The 23,323-nt window shown below is 42.1% G+C and overlaps 2 protein-coding genes across 9 annotated transcripts; both read left to right on the forward strand.

Moving 5' to 3' along the window:
- The first annotated feature begins 409 nt into the window (after nucleotides 1-409).
- Nucleotides 410-5,709, forward strand: LOC133953649 (ras-related protein Rab-33B-like). Its single transcript, XM_062387680.1, has 3 exons — nucleotides 410-899; nucleotides 4,928-5,106; nucleotides 5,211-5,709. Exons 1-3 carry the CDS (start codon nucleotides 540-542, stop codon nucleotides 5,539-5,541), a joined length of 870 nt encoding a protein of 289 aa, XP_062243664.1. The 5' UTR covers nucleotides 410-539; the 3' UTR covers nucleotides 5,542-5,709.
- Nucleotides 5,710-10,316: 4,607 nt separating this feature from the next.
- LOC133954423 (fibrous sheath CABYR-binding protein-like) lies at nucleotides 10,317-23,207 on the forward strand. 8 transcript variants are annotated; one of them, XM_062388845.1, is made up of 9 exons: nucleotides 10,317-10,477; nucleotides 13,011-13,108; nucleotides 13,761-13,833; nucleotides 16,445-16,683; nucleotides 16,729-16,743; nucleotides 16,822-16,906; nucleotides 19,140-20,384; nucleotides 21,731-21,793; nucleotides 22,064-23,207. In XM_062388845.1, the coding sequence occupies exons 1-8, from the start codon at nucleotides 10,405-10,407 to the stop codon at nucleotides 21,775-21,777; spliced, it is 1,875 nt and encodes a 624-aa protein (XP_062244829.1). In that variant the 5' UTR covers nucleotides 10,317-10,404; the 3' UTR covers nucleotides 21,778-21,793; nucleotides 22,064-23,207. The 8 variants fall into 8 exon arrangements, with proteins under 8 accessions (XP_062244829.1, XP_062244828.1, XP_062244831.1 ...); XM_062388844.1 differs by having other exon boundaries at nucleotides 16,445-16,638; nucleotides 16,684-16,743; XM_062388847.1 differs by having other exon boundaries at nucleotides 16,445-16,638; nucleotides 16,714-16,743.
- The last annotated feature ends 116 nt before the right edge of the window (nucleotides 23,208-23,323 follow it).

The raw sequence follows: 23,323 nt of genomic DNA on the forward strand, positions 1-23,323 counted from the left end.
TGAACTTGATGAGGAGATGGACCCTAAAGTTAGTTTGTGACTAGCTTTGTAAAGTTGTAGTCGGCACTAGGCTTCTACAGAGAGAGGGGGGGGGGGGGGGGGGTTCTGATTTTGATGTTTTCGGTTTGCTCCGCAGTCTATATGTGGGGACGAAGCATGGACGCTGTAACAACGTTTTGTATATATGTGTTTAGTGTTTCAACAACACCCTGACACCTCTTCCCAATATTAACATGATCATGTTAGGTGCTTGTAAAATATATAAACAGACCTTAAACCGCTTCAAGTTGCGTTCATGGTGTGGAACTCAATGTTTCCAATATTCTGACCACATGAACACACACAACTGGTAGAAAAGTATCAAATATTACATCGTGGTTCTTTACAACTTTTTGCGGCAGGTTCCACAAACTAAAACAGAAAACACGTGTATGTTAGATGTTTACAGCTGAGTCCATCGTGTGTGTGTGTGTGTGTATGTGTTGAGACTGAGGCCTGCTCGTCATTGGTCAGCTCCTCACTTTGCAAACACCAATCGGATGAAGCGAAGTAGCAGACGAAGAGGGAAGTTGTTGAGTCTGATCAGAGAACCTGCAGCTTCCCCTCCAGCAGGAAGCGTGTCTTCTCGAAGTGTTTGTTTTTGCTGCAGCTGCATCTTCGGAGAGACCACATTTCTCTGCAGGATGGAGTCGTCTCTGGAGTTTTCCAACTCTCTGGGCAGTGTGTCGTCTCAGAGCCGCTGTCGGACTTTTAAGGTGCTGGTGATCGGAGACTCCGGGGTGGGGAAGACCTGCCTCACACACCGGCTCTGCGCCGGGCAATTCCCCAGCAGAGTGGAGGCCACCATCGGGGTGGACTTCCGCGAGAGGCCGCTGGACGTCGATGGAGAAATATTAAAGGTAACCCGTGAATTGTATGCGTCTCTAAACGTATATGAGTCAATGGGACCACTGACCGCATAAACCTTTGCGCACATCCAGGGAGCTCTTTTATTTTGAAAACTTGTGGAACTTCAGGTACTTTTCCTAACAAGTTCAGTTAAAAAATTAGTTAAATAATGAGTCAACCTGCACCAACAGTAACCAGCCAACATCCAGGAGCTCAAGGCCTCACCTGTGTGACTAAACTTCGTTAAGAGTCCTAGAGGAGACGGAATTAATCTCAGGTTTGGTTTTTAATATATAATGTTTGGATCCCAAAACTGAGACCTGTCAAATATCTTTGTTCAATTCCAGTTTCAGTACAAACAAATTCCTGGTCTCACAAAACCGTGTGATAGACAAACATCATCTTAGTGTGACTGGGCCACTGCATGTTAGCTTTTTCTACAAGGCCTTGTCAAAAAATAGTCTACACAATTCCTAGATAAGAGTGAAATTAATGTTAAACTATGCTGTGTCTTTAAAATGCAATATTTCATTCTGTTCTGATATTTTAGTTTTCTGCCACACATGCACATGAAGATATTTGGGTTTGGTGGCAGCATGCTTTGGTCATTTTAATAAAACCAAAATAGTTTGTGGGGTAAAGAGGAAGAACATGAAACTATGTGGAAATGGCTCATTTCTCATTTTCTTGCGAGTTTACTTCTACATACTCTCATTTAAAGACATTGTTTTGTGTATAATAAATAAAATCGTATAAACTGGGTCTAATCTGTGTCCAAGCTTCTGAAAACTTGTTCAACAGGACTGAACCTGGTACATGCTTTGTGTTTACTTGATAATACGTAAAGGTGCATACTGATATCACTGTGAGGACATGTTTAACACATATCATAGTACAATATTCATATATCTTATAGCTTTCTAATATGCACACTCACTATTTCTCTTATGCACCTCATCCAGGACCTAAGCAGAGGCACAATTATCATCTCAAATGCCCTCTAGTCCAACGAACATACTTAAATCATTTTCTATGATGTAAGATATTGGTTTTCTTTAGGAACAACTTAACAACTTATGATGTTGCTATTTACCCCACGAGTTGGTTTTATGTCCATGTGCATTGTCCTGGCAAGGACTGCAAATATTGGCCCAAAATTCATAAATGATTGTTTTTGCAGGAAAACATGACGTTTATCATATGATTGCAGAAATTGGTTTATAATACATTGAGCATCAGTGATTGTTTAGGAATTGTTGACATGTTGTAGGGGCTTAAAATGCTTGTCATACTGGAAATATGTTCTTCAGTTTGGTGAGGCTCAAAGCTCTACTAAACTAAAATGAAATCAATGGTGAAAATAAAAAATAGAAGTTAAATAATATAAAATCGTTTGCAATGAAAACAGGATTTGAACAGAACTGTTTTACTGTATTTTGTTTTGGGACCAGTTTATGATAACGACGAGTTTTGAAACAGTGTGAGGTTATTTAAACGGTGACTTTATCGTCTCTTATACATTAGTTTTTCCTCTGTTGGCTCATAATATTCAGAGAGGCTCTGCTGAAATGACACAGACCTTATCTGTCTCACACTGAGTGAGTGAGAATTCTCGGGATGTCAGAGAATCAGCGTAGTTGCTTGAGCTGGCAGAACGAATGCAGACACTGAGGATGAGGACACGCTGGATTCTACTGACGTGTCGGCTCCTAATCAACATCAGCAGTTTTCTCATTGGATCTGAACGGTTGATAAAGGATTGTTATGGTTTTATTTAAAGTTTTTGAGTGTGAGTGGGTTAGTGTTGTTTCCTGTGTGTGAAGAAATCAACTCATGACAGAGGACGTATCTGTCATTGGAGACTGAAGAACTGTCTATAGCTTCAGGGCATAGGAGGCTTCAACCTTTGTTCCCATCAAGTTTCTTCAGTTCATTTTCAATCAGTGGTGGATCAGTTACATGTCCAATACAAACAATAAAACATCTGGTCTCTGGGCCCGCCCCGGATTTGACTGCATTATGTTAAAAATTCTGAAATGTGAATGGTTTTTAAAAGACTTGTCCAAACAATGTTTTTTATTAACATGGCCAGTTACTGACGCAAGATCTTTTCGCAAGGCTTCGGTCAAAGTCATGTCTCAAGTCAACCAAGACGACTCGGTCTAGACAAGTGTCTAGGATTTGAAGTGTGAAGTCTCAAATTAAGTCTCCAGTCGGTTAAGACGGATCTCAAATCAAGACATGTCTGACGTGCTGTTGAGGTGAAGTCTGTAGTCAGTCCAGAAAGGAGCCAAGTCAAAACAAGTCTTCAGACCTTCTGGGGAAAAGCCTGAATCTAGGCAGAGGCTAAAGTTGTGTCAAGTTCCATTTGTTGGAGCTGTCCCACCACTTCAGCTAGACAGACTAATGTATAGGAGAATGTGTAGTCAGAGTGCAGCTGGGTTGGCAATGTATTCAAGAAGTATATGAAAGGACACCCATCCACACTTGATGAGCTGTAGGTGCTGGACAGAAGCGATGAAAAGGGTCAGGTTCTGTCTCAGGTAATGTTTTGGTCACTGGCCCATCTTCTTCACTGCCTATTTCAAGGCAAACACCCAAACACATCTAAGCTGTCTGCTCTGTGCAAGGCCCTTCTTCTATATTCTGCATGAACTGCTGTGTGAGACCTGCTGCGTCTACCAGACTTTAAAGGTTCAGTGTGTAAGATTAAGGTGAAAGGGATCTCTTGGCAGAAATTGAATATCAAATTATCTTACTGATGTTTTTACTAGTGTGTTTCATCTAAATTCTACGAATTGTTGCTTTCTTTAATCTAGAATAGGTCCTTTTATATTAAAGAACTTTATATTTACATCTGGAGCGGGTCCTCTCTACAGAGGCCGCCATTTTTTTTTACGGTATCCCAACCTGGACAAACTAAACACCTTTTTGAGTTTTCACTGGATGTCACTTAATTTGACACACTGAACCTTAATGGATTTACTGTATAATCATAGGTTTCGTGCAGAGTCAAATTGTTTATCATTGTTTTGAACTCTAAATCATGGATTTGTGTTTTCAGAGGAAACTGTGACAAAGACTCAGAGAGTATATCACGTCAACTTGTTTATTCCTTGTCTTTGTTCGTCTCAGTGATGACTCAGTGTATGTCGCTGTGCATGTTACACTCTGTACTGATTATTTCAACACACCGTCCCTTTCGTGGGCCTCGTCATTTATTTCCTCTTTTTCACGTCTTGTTCTCTATACCACCTCGGTGCCAGTCAATGCTTTCCAAAGGGGAAAGTGGTCTGAGATGTTTGGAGACCACTGAGTACTGCATTGTAGTAGTTGTCAACTATTTCCAAGAAGTAGTTGACTAGTCAGTTGATCAGGTGACATATTTTTCCGACCCATGTCAATGTGCGAGAGAGCCAGGACATTTAGTGGTGTGATGTTTAGTGACTTCTCAGATTGACGTTTGCCTTCCCTCTTCACTTTGTTGCCGTTTTTCCTTACTATATTTGCTGGTGTTGGCCATGAGCGGGTGTAGCTTTACGTGGTTTTCGCAAAGCGCTGTTATAGCTGTTGTACATTAGGACAGCCTGACCTAAGTTCCATCTTACTGTTTTATCTACACAGGTTAAGTATTTCCATACTGTTGATTTTAATCGTGCATTTGAATCTAGTCGTATGGCAACGTTTCTTCATGGCTCTTGCACTTGCTGCGCAGCAAGTGCAAGAGCCATGAAGAAACATTTGTCAAGTCATAGTTACCATGTCACCTACCCCACCAGCTGCTTTAGGGCCAACAATGTTAAAGTGTTAAATTTGGACACGATAACTATGACTCGACAAATGTGTCAATAACAAGAGCGCCCCCTGCTGCTTATCTGCTGTAGATACCTTTGCTTTATCACTGCACTGTAGCCACAGATGAACGACTAGCCTACGATTCACAGTGTTTACTTTTGCTTTTGATAGTCGACAAGTCGAGTTGTATGCGTAACTACCACACTGAGGATGTTAATGTGTCTTTTGTTTCTCTTGCCCTCAGCTCCAGCTGTGGGACACAGCGGGACAGGAGCGTTTTCGTAAGTCCATGGTGCAGCATTACTATCGAAACGTCCACGCCGTGCTCTTCATTTATGATGTCACCTACCCCGCCAGTTTCAGTGGCCTGGTTTCCTGGATAGAAGAGTGCAGGCAGAACTCAGTGGGACAGAAAATCCCCAGGTAACTGTCAGTTTCCTGTGTGTGTGGTCATTGATCAAATCAATCAAACGTTTGTTGTGTGTGAATCATCATTTGTCCCTTTCCCCTGACTGCTCTCCTCGCAGGTTCCTGGTGGGCAACAAAAGCGACCTCCGTGACCCCAGAACGACTGAGGGCCAGGTGAGCCAGGCTCAGGCGTTGAGCTTCGCCAAGGCCCATGGCATGATGTTCTTTGAGACGTCGGCCAAAAACCCGCCAATCAAGCGTGTGAACGGACAGCGAGGCGACGGAGAGGTTTCATATCAGCAGGATAAGGTGGAGGACATCGTCATCGCTGTCGGCGCCAAGCTGAAGCGACAGAAAAAACCTTTGGCAGCGAACACTGTGATGTACAATGGATCCTTTAAAGTCCTGAGCAAGAAAAGAGCAGATAAAGAGCAGTGGACCTGCTGCTGAGACACAGAGGGAGGAGAGACTGTTGGACTTATTAGCTCTTTATACAAGTGTGTGAGAGAATATATGTAAACACTTTCATTTCTCACCAAACACAACTTTAACATATAAAATATAGTGTCTTTTAGTCCCATGCAGAACTTTACTATTTATAAAAAAAAGTGAAATGTCCTACTTGGATATGTTTTGTATATTTGTGATTTTATTGTTTGCAATAGTTGCAAAATAAAGAAATGTGAATGTAGATGTTATTCAGCAGAGGTTCTGATCCAAATTACTTTTCAGTGCAGTGACAGCATTTTGTGTGGTGTCACTGGGGACTAACTCTTATGGCCCGGTCACACATATACTAATATTAAAGTACAACTTTACTCTGGTCACATGAGGCCGTGCAGTGTCCTGCACCAGGAGGAACCCCACTGCCCCAGCGTCAGGTCTGTCAACCGCTCTGAGGATTTCATCCCAGTACCTAACAGCCGTCAAGGTACTGCTGGCTATGACATGGAGATCTGTGCGACCCTCCAAGGATACCCCCCTGAAATCTGATTGGCCCCTGAACTGCCCCTCTCCAGTCAGTAGTCTTTTCCCTTTTTAAAGAAACTAGTCACTAACGATATTTATTTTAAAGTACACTAAATGGTTGATCAAGAACCAAATTTCAGTGATGTGTGGCTTTGCTCAAATCTATAGATCTAACCGTAAACAAGGAAGTACTTAGATTGTCCCCTGAATTAGGAATTGTCCGTGGATGTTTGACATAGAATTGCCTCCTCTGTTTCAACTGTGGCCCCTTTATGGCCCCAGATTTAGAAACTTTTGAGATCTGTCACCTGCTCCTAAGCTGTAGTCAAACAGGTTTTATGTACAGAAGCCTGTCTGAATATTAAGAGCCCTGGAAACTCAAAACACTGCAGCTTTATAGTCACACTTTATCTACAGCATTTACTGTGTCTGTGATGTTATATGACATATTTTTCCAAGGAGAACTGTATATACAGCCTGGTTTATGGAAAATTACACTGAAAAGCACAACTCAACCCCACTAGATAAGAATGCAGTATTCCCCATATATGACTTGCCTGATTCACTATTCTTTGTGTTGCTGTGTATAAAGCAGTGGTCTAACGTTTCACCAACGTCTAATCCAGCCTGTTGAGTGTTTCCACACAGCCCCGTGTCTAACTAGACATGTCCTCACAGCAGTCATGCACCGGTCTTGTGCATGAGCAGTGTGGGCGATGGAAATGTGTGTTGTAATTCTTAGTGTAATCGATGATTCAGAGGGCGTCACATGATGAGGGCAAACCTCTTGATCCTACAGCACACAGGCCGTTGTGTATCTGTGCAGCTGAGTGAGTATGAGTGTGCACAAGTCAGTGTCACATTGGTGCAACATTCACCAGCCCGGTGGCAGATTCTTTTTTCTGCCCGCAGGGAAGCCTGGAAGAGGAAGAGGAGAGAACATGTCAGTGTTTATTTCCTCAATCTGCCTCAATCAAAAAATGAATAAAAACTGACTAAACGAATGAAAGAAAGTGGCTCTAGAGGAGCAGAAGTGATTTCCAGCTCTTTACAGGTGCATTCCATATATTTTAAACATCGAGAACAATTTGCTGCAGAGTCTGTGACAACCGTTGTGTGGTTATGTTGTCAGGAGCTTCAGGTGGGAGAGGATGGCGCTGGCATCTGTGTTATTTGAGCTTTAAGGTGATAAACCTTGAACAGAAAGAGTTACAAACTGGGGCCGTGCAGATTAAAAAACACAGGCAGCCAGGGAGGAACAAAATGAATACACAGTTTAGTTGCATTGTTGGAAATGTAGGATTCAACCCTTTCTCATCTCCAACATGACCAGGGTCTAGAAGTCCGAATATATCGACATCAGCTGCTCAGACTTTGACCATAAGGTACTTCAACATTATGTCAGTGCAATACAGGCTCTCGCGGTACAACTAGTGTATGTGTAAATGCTTTTGAAATGAGTAATGATACTTTTCAATAAAGACATAAGGAAAGTTTATCCACGCAGCAATTCAACAGCAAAGCTATTCAAGATACTTTACACCAGGTTTACAATCATGACATATTATGAAAGAAAAATATAGTGAAACAAAAAATATTTTGTTTTTGACTAAATTAAAGTCAGTTACAAACAGCAAAGTTTCCCACAATGAATTGGAAAAAGTAGAAAATTCCGCAGACCTGCAGTTTGCTGGGAGCTTGCTATGGATGTGATTGAAAGCTGCTTCTCCATATTTAGTTTTGACCCTGATCGCCTGGGGGTCTGGATGCTTTGTAACGTAGAAGCAGATCATTAATGTATTTCAGCCCAGATGCCCTGCAGAGTCTCTTCTCGGGTGATGGCCTCGCTAATCGCACAATCATTCTTCTTCTCTTCCCGATACCATCTCATTAGGTTTGTGTCCCCCAGTTCTATGTTACATCCCGCTCATAATGGGATTGTGGTTGTTTGTAATGCCCTGTAACCATTTAAAAAAAAAACTGTGAATAAAGAACTCAAGAAAGATAATTGTATTTTGTCCCTAAACCATTCAGTGCATTGTAACCTGGCACTATTTTGAGTAAACATCTCAGCACATGAAATTTGGGAAATGATCCACTTTTTCCCTTTCAATATTGATATTGGTCATGAGGGCTGGGTGATGACCGAAAGGACGAGATCACGGGTACAAGCGGCCGAGATGAGTTTTCTCAGAAGGGTGGCTGGCGTCTCCCTTAGGGATAGGGTGAGAAGCTCAGCCATCCGTGAGGAACTCGGATTAGAGCCGCTGCTCCTTTACTTAGAAAGGAGTCAGCTGAGGTGGTTCGGGCATCTGGTAAGGATGCCCACTGGGCGCCTTCCTTGGGAGGTGTTTCAGGCACGTCCAGTGGGGAGGAGACCTCGGGGAAGACCCAGGACTAGGTGGAGAGATTATATCTCAACACTGGCCTGGGAACGCCTCGGGATCCCCCCGTCAGAGTTGGTCAATGTGGCCCGGGAAAGGGAAGTCTGGGGCCCCCTGCTTGAGCTGCTCCCCCCGCGACCCGACCCCGGATAAGCGGATGAAAATGAGATGAGAGATGAGGGGAGATGAGAAGTTGAATTCATGGACATAAACCTAAACTTTTTCTCTTTTAAACATAGTCAGCTTTTGTAGCTAATACAACTTAACTCGGTCTGGTATGACCAGTACTTTATGGTGGTTACATTTTATTTATTGCCCTTTAAAGCTTAGCTTAACCTTACTGAGTGGTGACGTCATGACTCTTTTTAATTGTACGACTGTTGCACTGGATCTCAGCATTTACCAACGTCATGTAACTACCACTTGTGGGCCACATTTAGGAAAAATTTGATTATCTTGGAAAACATAACCTAACAAATGCAGTGAGAGCAGAGAAGAAAACAATCTGAACTCTTACCCGAAGACCCACATCTGTAATCTGTTGGTGTCATGATGCCTATTGCCCACAGGAGGGCGACAGAGATACTACATAGCTGTTGTAACTAACTGGATTTGATTTTGGCTGTTGTATTTGTTTCTAGTGGAGAGTCACTGTGGGGCTTAAACCTCCAGGGAACAGCTACTGTCACTCTACGTCTCTCTCTGTTTTCTATTCTTGCCCTCAGCAACTCTCTGAGACAGTTAGTTATATAACCACAGCTCACTGTTCCTTTCCTTGCAACCACATGGGACACTAATCCACTTTGCAGGAGCGTTAGAGATGATGTCGCAGCATGCTTCATCCCATTCGGAAGAGGGATTTGATTTTAATGAATTTGTTTCGGGGATTGTACACCAAATCAAAAAATGCAAATGTACCCACTGCCCCTAGTCTGCATCAAGAGTCCAAACACAAGTGTTGGTAAATGTTACTGTAGATTGATACATTTACATAGTTAAAAAACCTCTCAAAAACTAGAAACCATCTTGAAATGGGATCACACCGACCTTGTTCAATGGTCTGTAGTTTTACCAAATGTCAATGATAAACTTGCAGCAGTGATCAAAAAGCAAATGTTGGCAGGGGAGTAAAGTTGCCTGCAAATGGGCCCTTCCTTCCCTGGTTCCATGCCACTACTTCCAGGTGCACACGCAGAAAATATCCAGCCCAGATTTGGAGGCAGGTGGGCCAGACTCAGGCCGAGGACCCGGCTGGACGATGGGTCAGAAGTTTTATTTTCTGATCTTTATATTTACTGTATCATGGTGCTGTCATGGTGACAGAGAAGGACAGACGGACAGACATGTGCCAAAGTTCCTAAAACTATCTTTGTGGTAGTTCACATCACATTAGGTTTCTCATGAACCACAGGTGGCCATGATGATACAAACACAGACATGCACGTTTTGCACAGCTTATCAGAACTGCACTAAATTAACCAAAAGCTCATATTAGACGGAGGGGGTTCGATCCCCATGATGTTTACTGCCCCTGATCAGCTTTTATAGTGAAAAAGAACCTAACGAGACAACCAAAGTGCACACAAACACACACAACTGCACGCACGCACAGGCACACGCACGCACGCACACAAACACACGCAGACACACACACACACACACACACACACACACACACACACACACACACACACACACACGCACACAAACGCACGCACACAAACGCACTCACTCACTCAAATCAGTTTAGCCTTCCTCAACTCTGCTCCCACTCTGCTGTTATTCCACCTCTCGCCTATGGGTGTCGTCCTACTGAGCGGATCCTCGACGAAGAAAGGGGGCGTGCTCGGTACCTATCAGCATTGGTCAGATATTGACTGCCCCTCCTCAATGATCTTTAAAAGCTGCAGGGAACACACGGTAACACGCACACTCGCTCATTCACCTGCTTCCAGTAAAGATGTTCTGCAGACGGGCATGGCAGAGAGTCGGGCCGCTGGCACGCAAGGTCTTCGGACCCACATCCAGAAATCGTGAGTGGGGACCGGTTATCACTTGTCTCTCTTTAAATCAGTTTGTGAAATGTGTGTGCGCGTGAAGTTAAAAGAAACAATTCAACTTCCACTGGCTTGTGTGTTTCAGCTGCAGGCTTTAAATGAATAGTCAGTGGAGGGGCTCTCTTTTGTCCGAGCTTCACCTCACTTTTGATCGTTTAAAAAAATAAAAAAAAATAAAAATTATTCAGCACTAAATTTCTTTAATTTCCTTAAATCTGAAGATAACATTGTTTGCATGAAAGCAGCGCGATCGGATGCATCCGTGGGTTTTCCATTGTGTAGGTCGAGCTGCGCTGGGGCCGACACGAGGAGGTGTGTCCTGCTTTGGGAACACTCAGTTCTACACATGGTTATGAAATAGAACATCTCAAAAAACCTGCCACCGCTCTGATTTCAGGTTTCATACCTTCACTACATGAACGATGTTGTTTTTTTTATGTTAGAGCTCACGACTTAAGTTTGTTTTTGTAGAAAAATGTCCATGCTCACTGGACTCCTCGTCACGTGTCGTGGCATTATTCTTTCAAACGAGGACTAAGTGCAGATCTGCTACTCCAGTGTCTGCCTTCCTCAGTATGACAATCATATTAGAAGTGAGTTTAAATGATAGAAATATACATACAATGACCCTTTACATTAATAACATGTGAAACAAATAACCCAAAATAAATGATATGCATTTTATCCCTCACTTTCCAATTTGCATGTAAGCAGAGGACTTCTAAAGACTTGCCCCCCTGCATTTAAATGACACTTTGTCTTCATGCATTCCTGCTCAGATCCTCCTTTCCTTTGCTCTGTGAGCATATGGAATTTAGACTAAGGGCAAACTGCAGCTTTAATATCCTGTTTTGCAAACTTGACAGATGCTGAATATAATCAGGACGATTCCAGTTTCCACCTCAATGGACCCAATGTGTTTCTTAAAAGCCAAAAACAAGAACTGCATTCGCAGCCTGTGTACTCAGAGTTCCTGGGTATGAAAGGGCAGGGGTCACTCCTGTGGGCTAGACATGAACAACAGTAGAGGAGAGGGCGAGTGCACATGTTCACCTTGCACTTCCACATGTGTCACTGGTGCTACAGAGGCTATGTTTGTCTGTTGCCTTACATGCGTGTCCATTTTGGCAGGCCTGAACCTCAGTGCAGGGATTAACTGATTACCTGTATAAATAACTTGGACTCCCTGCATCAGTGCTGCTGTGTCATTGGTATTAGAGGATGAGGGGGGGGGGGACTTGGCAGCTCCATTGGCTCAGCATTCATGACAGTTTAGTTAGTTTTTGTTAATGCATCACTAGTTTACATTGAAAATGTAGCTTGAGCCAGAAGCTGTTAGCATAAAGACTGGAAAGTGGGCCCGGGGGGAGACTGCTAGCTAGGTGTAAAGGGAACCAAATCTGCCAGTCTCAATTCTTTTAAGGGGGAGTTAGGTGCTGGGTTGTTTTTTGTGTTATGAAATTGAAGATTTCATAGAGGTCATCTTGAAAAAAAACTTCCACAATGACAACCAGGTCTTTCATATAAGAAGAACATGTTCACATAAACCAGTTAAAGTGGTTGGTGTGTTTTTAAAAACTATGAATGTAACAGGTGAACAATCTTCAAGGTCATCAAACAGTGTCAGTGTAAAGTTCCCAGGCTGAGTTATGATTTGCCTAAACACATGTAGGAAGACTGAAAGGGGCGTGTTGCACATAACTGTACAGTGTGTTCTTTTACTGCTTCACATGTCTCACTCAGACTGCTGAGTAAAGCAAATGCACACTGTGTACATCGTGCTGTGCCCTGTAACCCTTCACGTGCACACGCTGTGGTATGCGTGCATGTTTTTCTAGGTATAGGAAGAGATTAGGCCGAGGCAGTGTTTGGGACGCAAGGTGGTTTTATTTATGGCCTCCTCTGCATGCACCACTGGCAATCCTCTAAATGCCAGTAAATCTTTTCGCAGGACGTCCGAGCTGCGTTCACCTATCCACCACAACAGCCTGTTTAAAGACTCCTTGATCAGTCCAACGTGCTGTTCATGAATTCCAGCACACTTGAGCAACTTGACGTTTGCTTTGATACAACTCTAGTGTTGTGAAGCGGGTAGTGTTTGTGTGTCGCAGGGGATTTAATTTAATTGAAGACTCAGTGTTGAGCTTGGACGCTGCTAAATCTTTCTCTCCCCTCTGCTGCAAATGACCAGAGCTTCATTGTGTAACTGGATTAAGGGACGGAGACATGTTGTCACTGTCAGAACACGTTTTCCACCAAGTCATATTCCGATTAGGTTCACTTCATATGGGAAACCATGCCTTCAAACTGTTAAATCAATGGGTTTCATTATGGTACTCTGATTTTGGCACACAAGTGTGTTCAATGATTACCTATAGGTACAAATAACCACATTCTTGTGCAACATTATCAGTTGTATTTACGAGTGAATGTAAATGTCTTTGCTCAAGGTCAGCCTCCATGTACGCCATTCTAGCTCTGTAACTTTACCTTCCTGTGACTCCTGCAGCTCCAGTGCGACACATGGCCTTTGGGATTCCTGGAGGCTCCACCAACATGACGTACTATCTTCTGGGTGGAGGAGGTCTCACTGCTGCTATCGTCTATGTGAGCATCAAAAGAATTCTCCATTTCATGTTTAAGTGTGAAAATCTGTGTGAAATATTTTATTGCGGACAGTTCAATTTAGGATGAACTGATTACATTTGGTGTCCAAAGGTCAAGATCACTGTGACCTTACAAAATGTATTTTTGAAATTGTCAGTTCACTTGGACTCTTGGATAAACTAATTCGATTTTGGCGGTTGCCAGTCAAAGGTCAAGTTGACATTGACCTCATGTTCTTGTGAATATCAGAAACACCCATATAGAACTTTAGTACATCTGGCTCAATGATTTACTGGGACTCTCAGATAATCTGATTTTATATTTGAGTTTTGTGAAGTCAATGTTTTTGGCCTCTTAAACATGATGTCTTAAGTCTGCCATTTTTAATGAATTTGTTTTAACATTAATTAGATTTCAGTGGTTAAACGGTCTCACTGCTTGGAGCAGACACCATCTGAAGGCACATGTGCTTTCAGCCAAACTCATTCACAGGCAGCCATTGTCTTGAGCAGACGTGTTTATGAGCGAAGCAGGGTTATGACCGCTGACATCAGTGTTAAAGTAGCATTTTGAAAAACACTTTGAACGTGTATCATTTGGTGTGTGTGATGAAATGTAATGAAATCATATCTGTCCTCCTTCTTTCTCTCAGGCTTATAAGTCAGTGAGTGGTGAAGGTGTGCGCCCTGAGGACAAACTGGCAGACATGGGCTCCCCAGCAAAGGGTCAGTCAAGGGCCAAACACACAAACACACAAAGAGTTTGGGCTTGGCATATTCTATAGAAATGTAATAGTTGTCTAAAGAACTGTTCCTGTCCATGTTTTGACAGACAACACAAAGCCAAAGATGATTAGAATGGCGCCTCCTCCTCTGACCTACGCTCACTTTAAACTTTAACAATAAACACTGGCACTGATCCCAAGTTATAAGGATACATACTGGACTGAAGTAAACTTTGTTGGATTGGCTCTTGAGTTTGAGACGAATATTTAAACCTGCTACACAAGGTCATGTTTATTTATGATTATTAAAAGAAAACATGTTAAATGTATATATATCCGTCTTTTCATAAATTGTTTGTTTTCACAAATATACAGAGAAATCCGTAATGTGATTAATCATGATTAATCCATAGAAACTTGTGATTAATTTGATTAAAAATTGTAATCATTTCACAGCCTTAATAAAGATCAGTTAAAAGTGTGTGATTGGAAAACAGCAGAGGAGCAGATTCCCTTTTTGACCCTCGTTAATTTATTTAGATCGAGATATTTCTATCAACTGATATGGGAATATTATCACAATCTTTTTTTTCATATCGCCCAGCCCTACACACAGAACTAACTTATATCGCCCAGCCCTACACACAGAACTAACTTTCACCATCAGGGAGAAAAAAGCCAAATAACAAAACGCCCACTGTTACTTCTGGTGTTTGGCTTCACAAAATGGCGGCCAGGCATACCGCAAGGCTCCATGCTCAGACCAATTCCTTTCCTAACCCCTGTTATGTTGCGCTCATTTGCCAGCGCCTTAATTTCCCTGGAAAGTTCTTGTGTAACAGAAGGAAGCTGTTTTTTGCATGGACTTTCAAGACAAGAAACCTCACACACTGTCCCTGCGTAGCGCAGAAAACCGAAACTAAATAAAAAACGCAATAAAAGATTAAAAAGGCAGACTGCCAAATATTTTTGAGTCTGACAACCTCAAAGTTTAGGGACAAGTTTTTAATCAGGCCTCCATCTTTGCTTCTAGATAACATCTGACATTTTGCTTCCTATACAAAGTTGGAGCTGGTTATGGCTTCACCACCCAAATGTCAACACATGGTACATTGAATCCTCTCAATAGCTTCATCTCGCTTGTCTGTTTGAATTTCTGTCTGCAAATAATTTGTCTATTCAGCCAGTTTGAGCCCGGAGAGGTTGTGGCCCTGTGCCCAGAAAAGCTTGCCATCCTGGACTGGGGATAAACGCCCAGTGACACCGATTCGGCCGCGCACATGTAGACTCTGAGGCACAGTGGAGCAGCAGTTTTTTTAAAAAATTTTTTCTTTTAAGTTTCATGTTTTCGATGAATGCAAATCTTTTAACTTATGAAAATGTGAGATTTTCTAATAGGCTTCCGAACTGGAAAAAACTTATTTCAGAGAGGTGGCCCCCTTTATAATTAGTTTAAGTAAGTAAAATAGTTTATTTTTCTTTGAGGTTTGAACTTTGTGTTACATCATTCATTGGACCAGTTTTAAGTGCTGATGCAGTTTATCAGGAAAACTCTTGTGATGGTGACACTGATTGTTGTAACAAATTGGGCTTGTATAACAAAGTAATTTTCATTTAACTAGGATAACAAAAGAAGGGAAATTCACGGATGGGGCTGACCGGAGCTAAAGTGAGACCAACAAAAAGGAAAATAAAATGAATAATGCTATAATAATTTCATAGAGTACCCCCAGTGCTTAATAGGAGTGAGAAGAAAATAAGCCACATGACTCAGTAAACTCATACTAAATTAAAGTTGTAGGGATCCATTTTGGCAGATGAGGGTCAGATCTGCTTTTAGATTACATTTTTGACCTCAGTGCTGCAAATTCTTTGTACCACTGTGATGTAACGTCCATTCAACACATTATTGTATCTCCGTGTTACCCACCTCGTTTTCTTTGAACTACTGTCTTTATAAAATAAAACTTGACTTTCCTTCAGTAACCAGCAGTGTTGGTGAGCAGTTGCAGTATATTTTTGTCACTCTGACATGTCAGGATTAACCTACTTTTTTACTCATGTCAGTTTTAACAGCAGCTGCTTTTACCTTGAAGACCTTGAGACCTTTTTAAGCTCTTGATCTTCGATCTCACGATAAATGTTAACATCAGCTTGGTGTCAAATAGTTTAGAGGTAAATTCTTTAAAAGTATAAAGTTTCAGTTTTGCAGCTTGTCATAGTTTCAGATATTTGGCCCTTTTCTGTGACGTCATCAGAGGTTACTGAGGTCAATGGAAGAACAGTAAGACCACTCAGTCCTTTAGAGCTCATTATGGCCAAGTTCATCTAATTATCTCAACTCCAAAGGTCATTTAAGCAAGAATGATGCTAATCCTTGTGTAAGTGAAGTTTGCACTTGTAGGGATTTACACTTGCAACTGTATCCGTAGCAGCAAATATGATCTGACTTTCTGTTCAGTTTTCAACAGGAACATTTGAAATACTGCTCCAAACAGGCCCAGAAAACAAAGGCACATTTAACTACCTGTCATTTTCATTACATCAAATACACAAGTTACAGAGATGTCTGTTAAATAATGTTGCATTCACGTGTTTCTGTTCCTCTTCAGCTGAGGTAGCAGCTCCTGCACCCGAAGCCGCCCCAGTTGAGGAGGCAGCCGCCGAGTCTGTTCCCGCTCCTGCAGAGGCCGCTGCTGAGGTGGTCATTACTGAGGCTCCAGCAGAGCCAGCGGCCACTGAAGAAGCTGCCCCACCTGCAGAGGCTGTCCCTGAAGCTGCATCGGAAGTTGCTGCCGAAGCTGAGGTGGTCGCAGTCGAGGTGGTCGCAGCCGAGGCCCCCGCAGTCGAGGTGGTCGCAGCCGAGGCCCCCGCAGTCGAGGTGGTCGCAGCCGAGGCCCCCGCAGTCGAGGTGGTCGCAGCCGAGGCCCCCGCCGTCGAGGTGGTCGCAGCAGAAGCCGTCGAGGTGGTCGCAGCAGAAGCCGTCGAGGTGGTCGCAACAGAAGCCGTAGAGGTGGCTGAGGCCCCCGCAACAGAAGCCCCAGTAACGGAAGCCCCTGCAGAAGAGAGCACTGGTACGGCTGTTGTAGTTGAAGCCCCACCTGCCGAGGCAGAGACTGCACCTGCAGCCCTTGAGGCTGAGGCAGCCCCTGCTGCAGAGGTGGCAGCTTAAAGCTCTGATGGCTAAAAAATAGTTCGGCCTGAAAGGAGGGTTAGTTTAGCTGTGCTGTGTCCCACCTCTCTGGGCCCAGGAAAAAAACGACACATGAACTCCTGTTTCAGTAAAGACGTAAAAACATTGTTCATTTTTCACTTCAGTGAGTGAATACCAGTTTGGGGTTCATCAGTCCAGTTTTTACGGGCCTTTCTTCCCCTGACCTCCCCCCAACCTTTCGAGCCAAACCATAACATTCTGCATCAGGCTGCCTAAACAGATTCAATTTGGAAAAGTCACTTTCTATAGGAATTCACTTCAAAAGAGCAGAGCTGATCCACATTATGGTTTGGCACAGATCATAGTGTGGAAGTAGGTTATAAAAGGGAGTGAACAGAATCGGTAATGTTCTTTTGTAAAATGATCTTTTAAGTGGCCTTAACTGTCTGAAACAGTCCATTTAAGAAATAGTTTTGTGTTGTTTCTTTGAGTTTCCTTTGCACTTGACTTTCCTTTGCTCAGCAGCACTTACTTCCAGCTACAGAATGTCGCATGAATCTTTTTACTTGGATTGGGGTTAGTGTGCAGACAGTAGGGAGATGGATCAGGAAGTTGACGTTTCATTCACATTTAACTCTTTCACCCTGAAGTCTGACCAAACAAGTTTGTGTTTCTTCTAGGCGGCAGTCGTTCGTGACTTCTATGAAACCATTTATTCTTCAGAATGAAACAAAGTTAGATTTTCTCTTCAGAATGTGACTTTTTTTTTTTCAAATACTTGCATTTCCCAAATTACATTCTTTGGTTCTGTCTATAGCTGCGCCTTCATGTATCTGCTTCTTTTCTCAGAAAGCCATTTTCTGTCAGTTAAGTGTTTTCAAAGATGCTCCTGCTCCATCTGGTCTCTGTAACTGTGATACTAATCTTTCAGGGAACACTATTTAATAGATTCTTCTGTGTCTGAGCATTGAAAGTTGTCATTATCATTAACAAACATAAGTGTTCAAAGAATAAAACATCACTGGATGATACATAAGTTTGAAGTTACTCTTTTTTTTTTTTATGTGTGGGGCAGGTATGCATAATTATTGAGTAATTGACATTTGTGACCTATATACATTCAACACTCTTAGATTATTTGTATGATTGTGAAATGTTAAAAGTTGAATTATTCTGTAGCTATAGAAACACCCTGTTCTGTAGAGATTTTTTTCTACTTCTAGAAGAATCCCCATGTGCCATGTTCATGCTCCTTTGCATTCAAGTGGTGAAAATGGAAAAACAAAGATTGTAACTGCCTGATACACAGGAGTTAATCCTTATAAATGGCTCTTATTTAAAAGATTATAAATTTGAAAAGCGTTTTTTTTTTCTTTCTCTCTTCTTTGCAGCAACTAAGAACGAGGTAAAAATGTTTAGCTAGCAAATCAAATGTACCTATTCTAAATAAGTATTCTAGATGTCAGTTCACAATGATGTAAAGAGGCAGCACGCAGTCAGATTGAAGAAATTAGTTCCATAAACTATGACATTTGTTTTTTACATCCTAGATTCTGAACTTTAATGTGTACACCTTGAATGTTTTATAAGTTCATGGTTTCGGAATCACAGACTTGTATCGGTCTTTTTTGCATTGTGCAGTTTAGCGGTGCCTCGCAGACAGTTTAAGACTAATCCAAGATTAGTGTTCATTTTTAGGGTGTCCTGGTGGTTGGCCAGGGTTGGGTGACAAACCATACCTGTGACTACATAGTTTACTACTGTATCTAGCAAATCATAAATACATTGTAACTTAAATCTGTGAACACCATGAGAAGAACATCATTGAAAATGTCCATCCAGACCTGTACCATTAATCTTTTGGAAACCTTTATTTTGAAAGGCAGTGGTGTCAAATTATACATGTTTAACTCACAGGATGTTCTGAATCTTAGATCTGTACTGTGTCAGGACACTTACTAAAAGTAGGAGCATGAACTAGGCTGATAGCTTCCTGTAGAGCGTTTCCTGAACCTGTGGTGAACGTAGACTGTCCAGTGGTAGACTTCTGCTCCAGGTATGTGAAATGTATGTATTTGTACAAATATAGTACCATGTATAGCAGATATGATTCAACTCATGCTATCACTCCCTGTTCTCCTTTCCCACTTCAGAGTCTCTGCCAGATCTGCTCACAGCTGTGAAGATCTTGGCCGGCTCCACAGTTGAGATCGCAGCAGCTTCTGTTGCCGAGACGAGTCTGGTGAAATCTGTACTAATAGAAGATGGAAAAGGTCCGGACTCCTGCCTGGTGGTGGTGGAACCAGAAGTCATGGAAGCTACCACAGAGGCGGTATCTAAGGTAGCAGCTGAGGAGGCAGCTGATGTAATGCTCGAGGAGGAGCAGAAGTCTCCAGAGGCTGGTGAACATGAGGCAGTGGCTGATGCGGAAGTAGCAGAAGCTCCATCTGCTGAAGAGGGGATGACTGAGGAGACTCCTGCTGCAGCAGAGGAGGAAGAAGGAGCAACTGTGTCTGCTCCAGATGAAGGTGATGCTTCGGTAGAGGAGGTTGGAGAAGTCTGCGCTGAGGATCAGGCGCCAGGCCCTGAAGCTGCTCCAGAGGAAGCAGTCTCTTCTACAGAGGCCTCACCTGGAGATACACCTGAGGACATTTCACCTGCTGAAGCCTCTGTCGAAGAAGCTGCATCAGAGGCCTCATCTGGAGATACAGCAGAGGATATTTCATCTGATGTAGCCTGTGTGGAAGAAGCTGCATCAGAGGCCTCACCCGGAGAGGCAGCTGAAGATATTTCACCTGCTGAAGCCTGTGTGGAGGAAGCTGCATCAGAGGCCTCACCCGGAGAGGCAGCTGAAGATATTTCACCTGCTGAAGCCTGTGTGGAAGAAGTTGCATCAGAGGCCATTTCCCCCACTGAGGCCTATGTGGAAGAAGATCCATCAGAGGCCTCACCTGAGGTTACAGCTGATGACATTTCACCCACTGAAGAATCTGTAGAGGAAGCTGCATCAGAGGCCTCACCTGAAGATGCAGCTGCTGAGGCCACCACCACTATAGAAGCTGCTCCACTGAATGAGACGCCACCAGGCGAGATGACACCTGCTGCTGAAACAACAGATGAAGCCTCAGCAGAGGACACAGATGAAATGGTGTCCACACACAGTGAAGCTGCAGCAGTCGTGGACACAGCTCAGCTGGCCGCAGCCTCCACAGCAGGGGATCTGGAAGTTCTTTCTGCTGCTGAACCAGAATCTGCATCAGAGGGTCCAGCACATGAGGAGAAGCCCTGCCACTCCTGCCACTCCACTCCCTCAGCTGCAGAGGAGGTGGTGCCAGCCGCTGCTTTAGAAGAGGAGCTGATCAGTGAGGTGGAGGTGGTGTCAGTCTTGGGGGGACAAAGTAAGAACACGCATGCTGCCAGTCTTTGAGTTTTTGATCACCCTATACCCATTTTACCATTACCTTTTAAATCACCTAATATATTCATCTTAGTTTTTTAAATCTAAGGCAGGGAAATCAGTACAGTACCATTAAATAATGAACTGGGAATTGTTTGGGTTTGGAAATATCCTCGATCAAATCAGAAATGGCCGGACTATCTTGAAATGTTACAATTTCACATCGGTCAAATTTTGATGTTTCTTCACTCAAACAAGCTTGCAGGACTGAAAAACGAATGTTGGTTAATGAAATTATAGTACACTTTTAATTCAATGGGCATTCCAAATTGAGCTAATGTACCTTTAACTCTGTTTTGGTGTCTTGGAGATCTCAGAGAGATTACACACAGTGTTAGAGGTTGTATTAGACGAGGCTTGAAAAATAATGGACTATGGTAAGTACGGAATCTGGAAGGTTGTACGATAATGAAGCTATAAGCAGCTATACATTCCCATTTATTTCATGTGGCAGGTGGTGTATAAACAGAAATTAATGACATAGTAAAATACTGTTGGAAAAACATAAATAGGTCGTTATGTAAATTTACAATTGATAAATACTTAAAATGCCCTATTTTATTGGCTTGCATTGACATGTTTGCATATTTTTTATAGATGCAAAATAGGTGGCCTATTTTCATTACATTAAATCAGGAAGACAAAATTTGAGATGCAAATCCTTCAGGATGTCAGCCAGTAGCAGCACAATAAAGAGCAGACACACCGATTCGTAGTGTAACTATTAAATACCTACTTTGTTGAAGTAATGAAAGACATGGGTTGGTATATTTCAACAGCTTCATAAAAGGTTTACGAAGATGATCGGCTTTAGAACATGAACCCCGACTTGTTGACTGGAGTGTTAAATGAAGGTTTCAGAGGTGATACAGGCCCAGTCTCCTACAATAACTAGGACTAGCTGAACGTTTTATCAACATGTTCTCTTGTGCTGGGCTAACATTTATCTTTATTGACAACTAAGGACTTAAACAAATTAATGCTTTGTGAAAGGCCGGTGTGATGAAACCTAATTAGAAAAACATAGACTGAGCATCAGATGTAAAAATATTAAGTGCATCCATTTTTATTTGCAATTATCTGATATTTTAAATTATGGGGTAGAAAGTATAGGCATGTTTATAAAAAGAAAAACATTGCCAATGCACACATTGCACAGTCTGTAACAACACATCATACATTTATATTGACATTTCTGCAGTTCACTTTATCCATTGTAAAGAAAACAGAATCTGAGTCTGCAGTGTGTTTGGCTCTGACCAGATGTATTTCTGCCTGTGTCCACAGAGCCAGAGGTGTCTGTCTGGACTGTAAAAAGCTGCTCACTGATGTAATAGAACAGTTAATAAGGTAATCAGTCGAAAAAGCAGCACAACGATAAATACCGCTGTTTGTGTAGAACTAGATATAGTAGAATGGACATCTTTCGGATAAGTAGCATTCTCAGACGGATACCTTGAAACGGATTATTCCAGAAAGTATTAGTATCGTAATGCAAGTTATAGAGGCTACCCAGATTGGTAACAAATGTACATTCTACTTATTTAAACTCTTAAAATGTACAACATCATAGAGCTGTGTATATTTAACATTATTCAAATGGGTGTTTTTTTTTCACAGGCAGCACAGAGGCGATGGTAGTGGTGACAGCCCAGTCGTGACCAGACAGACGGTGTGCCTTCCACAACTCTCGCCTGTCTGTCAGTCAGGCCCAGATGATGATCCACAAGAAAACAACATAAAGAGAACGATAGCCACAGGTTTAACTAACGAACGTCTCCTTTCTGAAAAGTTACCACACAGTTTCCTCTGTTATTTCTGTTACTGTCCAATCTGTGTTAGCGTTTGTGAAATGATTCCCATAACGTCTCTTGTCCTCTAGGTGCCACTGTTGCAAGGCTTTTCTTGAAAGGGACAAAAGTCAATAGGCAGTGGAAGTGATTTGTCATTGTTAAAATGGTGTTAGTCTCACAATATTTACAAGTTCTATGTAAGCGTAAAACCTTCCAGCTGTAATTATACCAAACGAGATGTGTATTTTCCTCACTTTTGTCATTGTACAGATAAAGTTGCAGCCATCATTATTTCAAGAGATCGGTGTGGAGAAAAAGGTTCACTTTAATGGGGAGAAAGCCGACAAAGTGTCGGTAGCCATCTGCCTCGACCGGTTGATGTGAGTGTCGGAAAAATGGAGAGTATAGGTGAAAAGAGGGGAGAGATGACAGAGAGGGGGGAAGAATAGAAACCAGGCACAATTGTCTGTCAAACTGGTATACTGGTTTAAGATTATTTATGACCATTATACTTTTACTGAGACACTAATTTTAAAGTAATTGATTGATTTTCTAGGAGAAATCATGACAGAAATAGAAGTGAAAACTGTTGCACTATTGTTAATATTTCATTTTCAAGGCAAAAATACGTATAGATTTCCCATTATTTGTTGAATATCAATTTTTTTGTGTTGTCTATATTTATTTTCTGTGACAAAAGATTGATAGACAGACTATGGGTTCAAATCCATACAAGTTGACTCGTACCTTTTCATGAGATCATTTAAATGAACAGTTACATGCCTCCAGTTCTCTGAGAGTACCAGATGGTTTGTTTTATAATTGTAGCTGAACTACATATAATCAAAAAATAACTAAACATGATGGAATATGTCAAGTTTTTTTTCTTAGTTTTATTTCATCCCGATGTCTCTGTTGTCATGATTGTGTCTACATAGGCACCTTAAATAAAAATGATGTTTTAACCCTGACTCCGATTTGCTGTGGTTGATATTATTCTCTGCTCACAGTGAATATCTTCTTTATCGACCACCTGATGGAGACAGATCACTTGTTTGTGATTATCTGTCAATTTGCTTATTACAAC

The sequence above is a fragment of the Platichthys flesus genome, chromosome 5, assembly GCF_949316205.1.
Source record: "Platichthys flesus chromosome 5, fPlaFle2.1, whole genome shotgun sequence".
NCBI lineage: Eukaryota > Metazoa > Chordata > Actinopteri > Pleuronectiformes > Pleuronectidae > Platichthys > Platichthys flesus.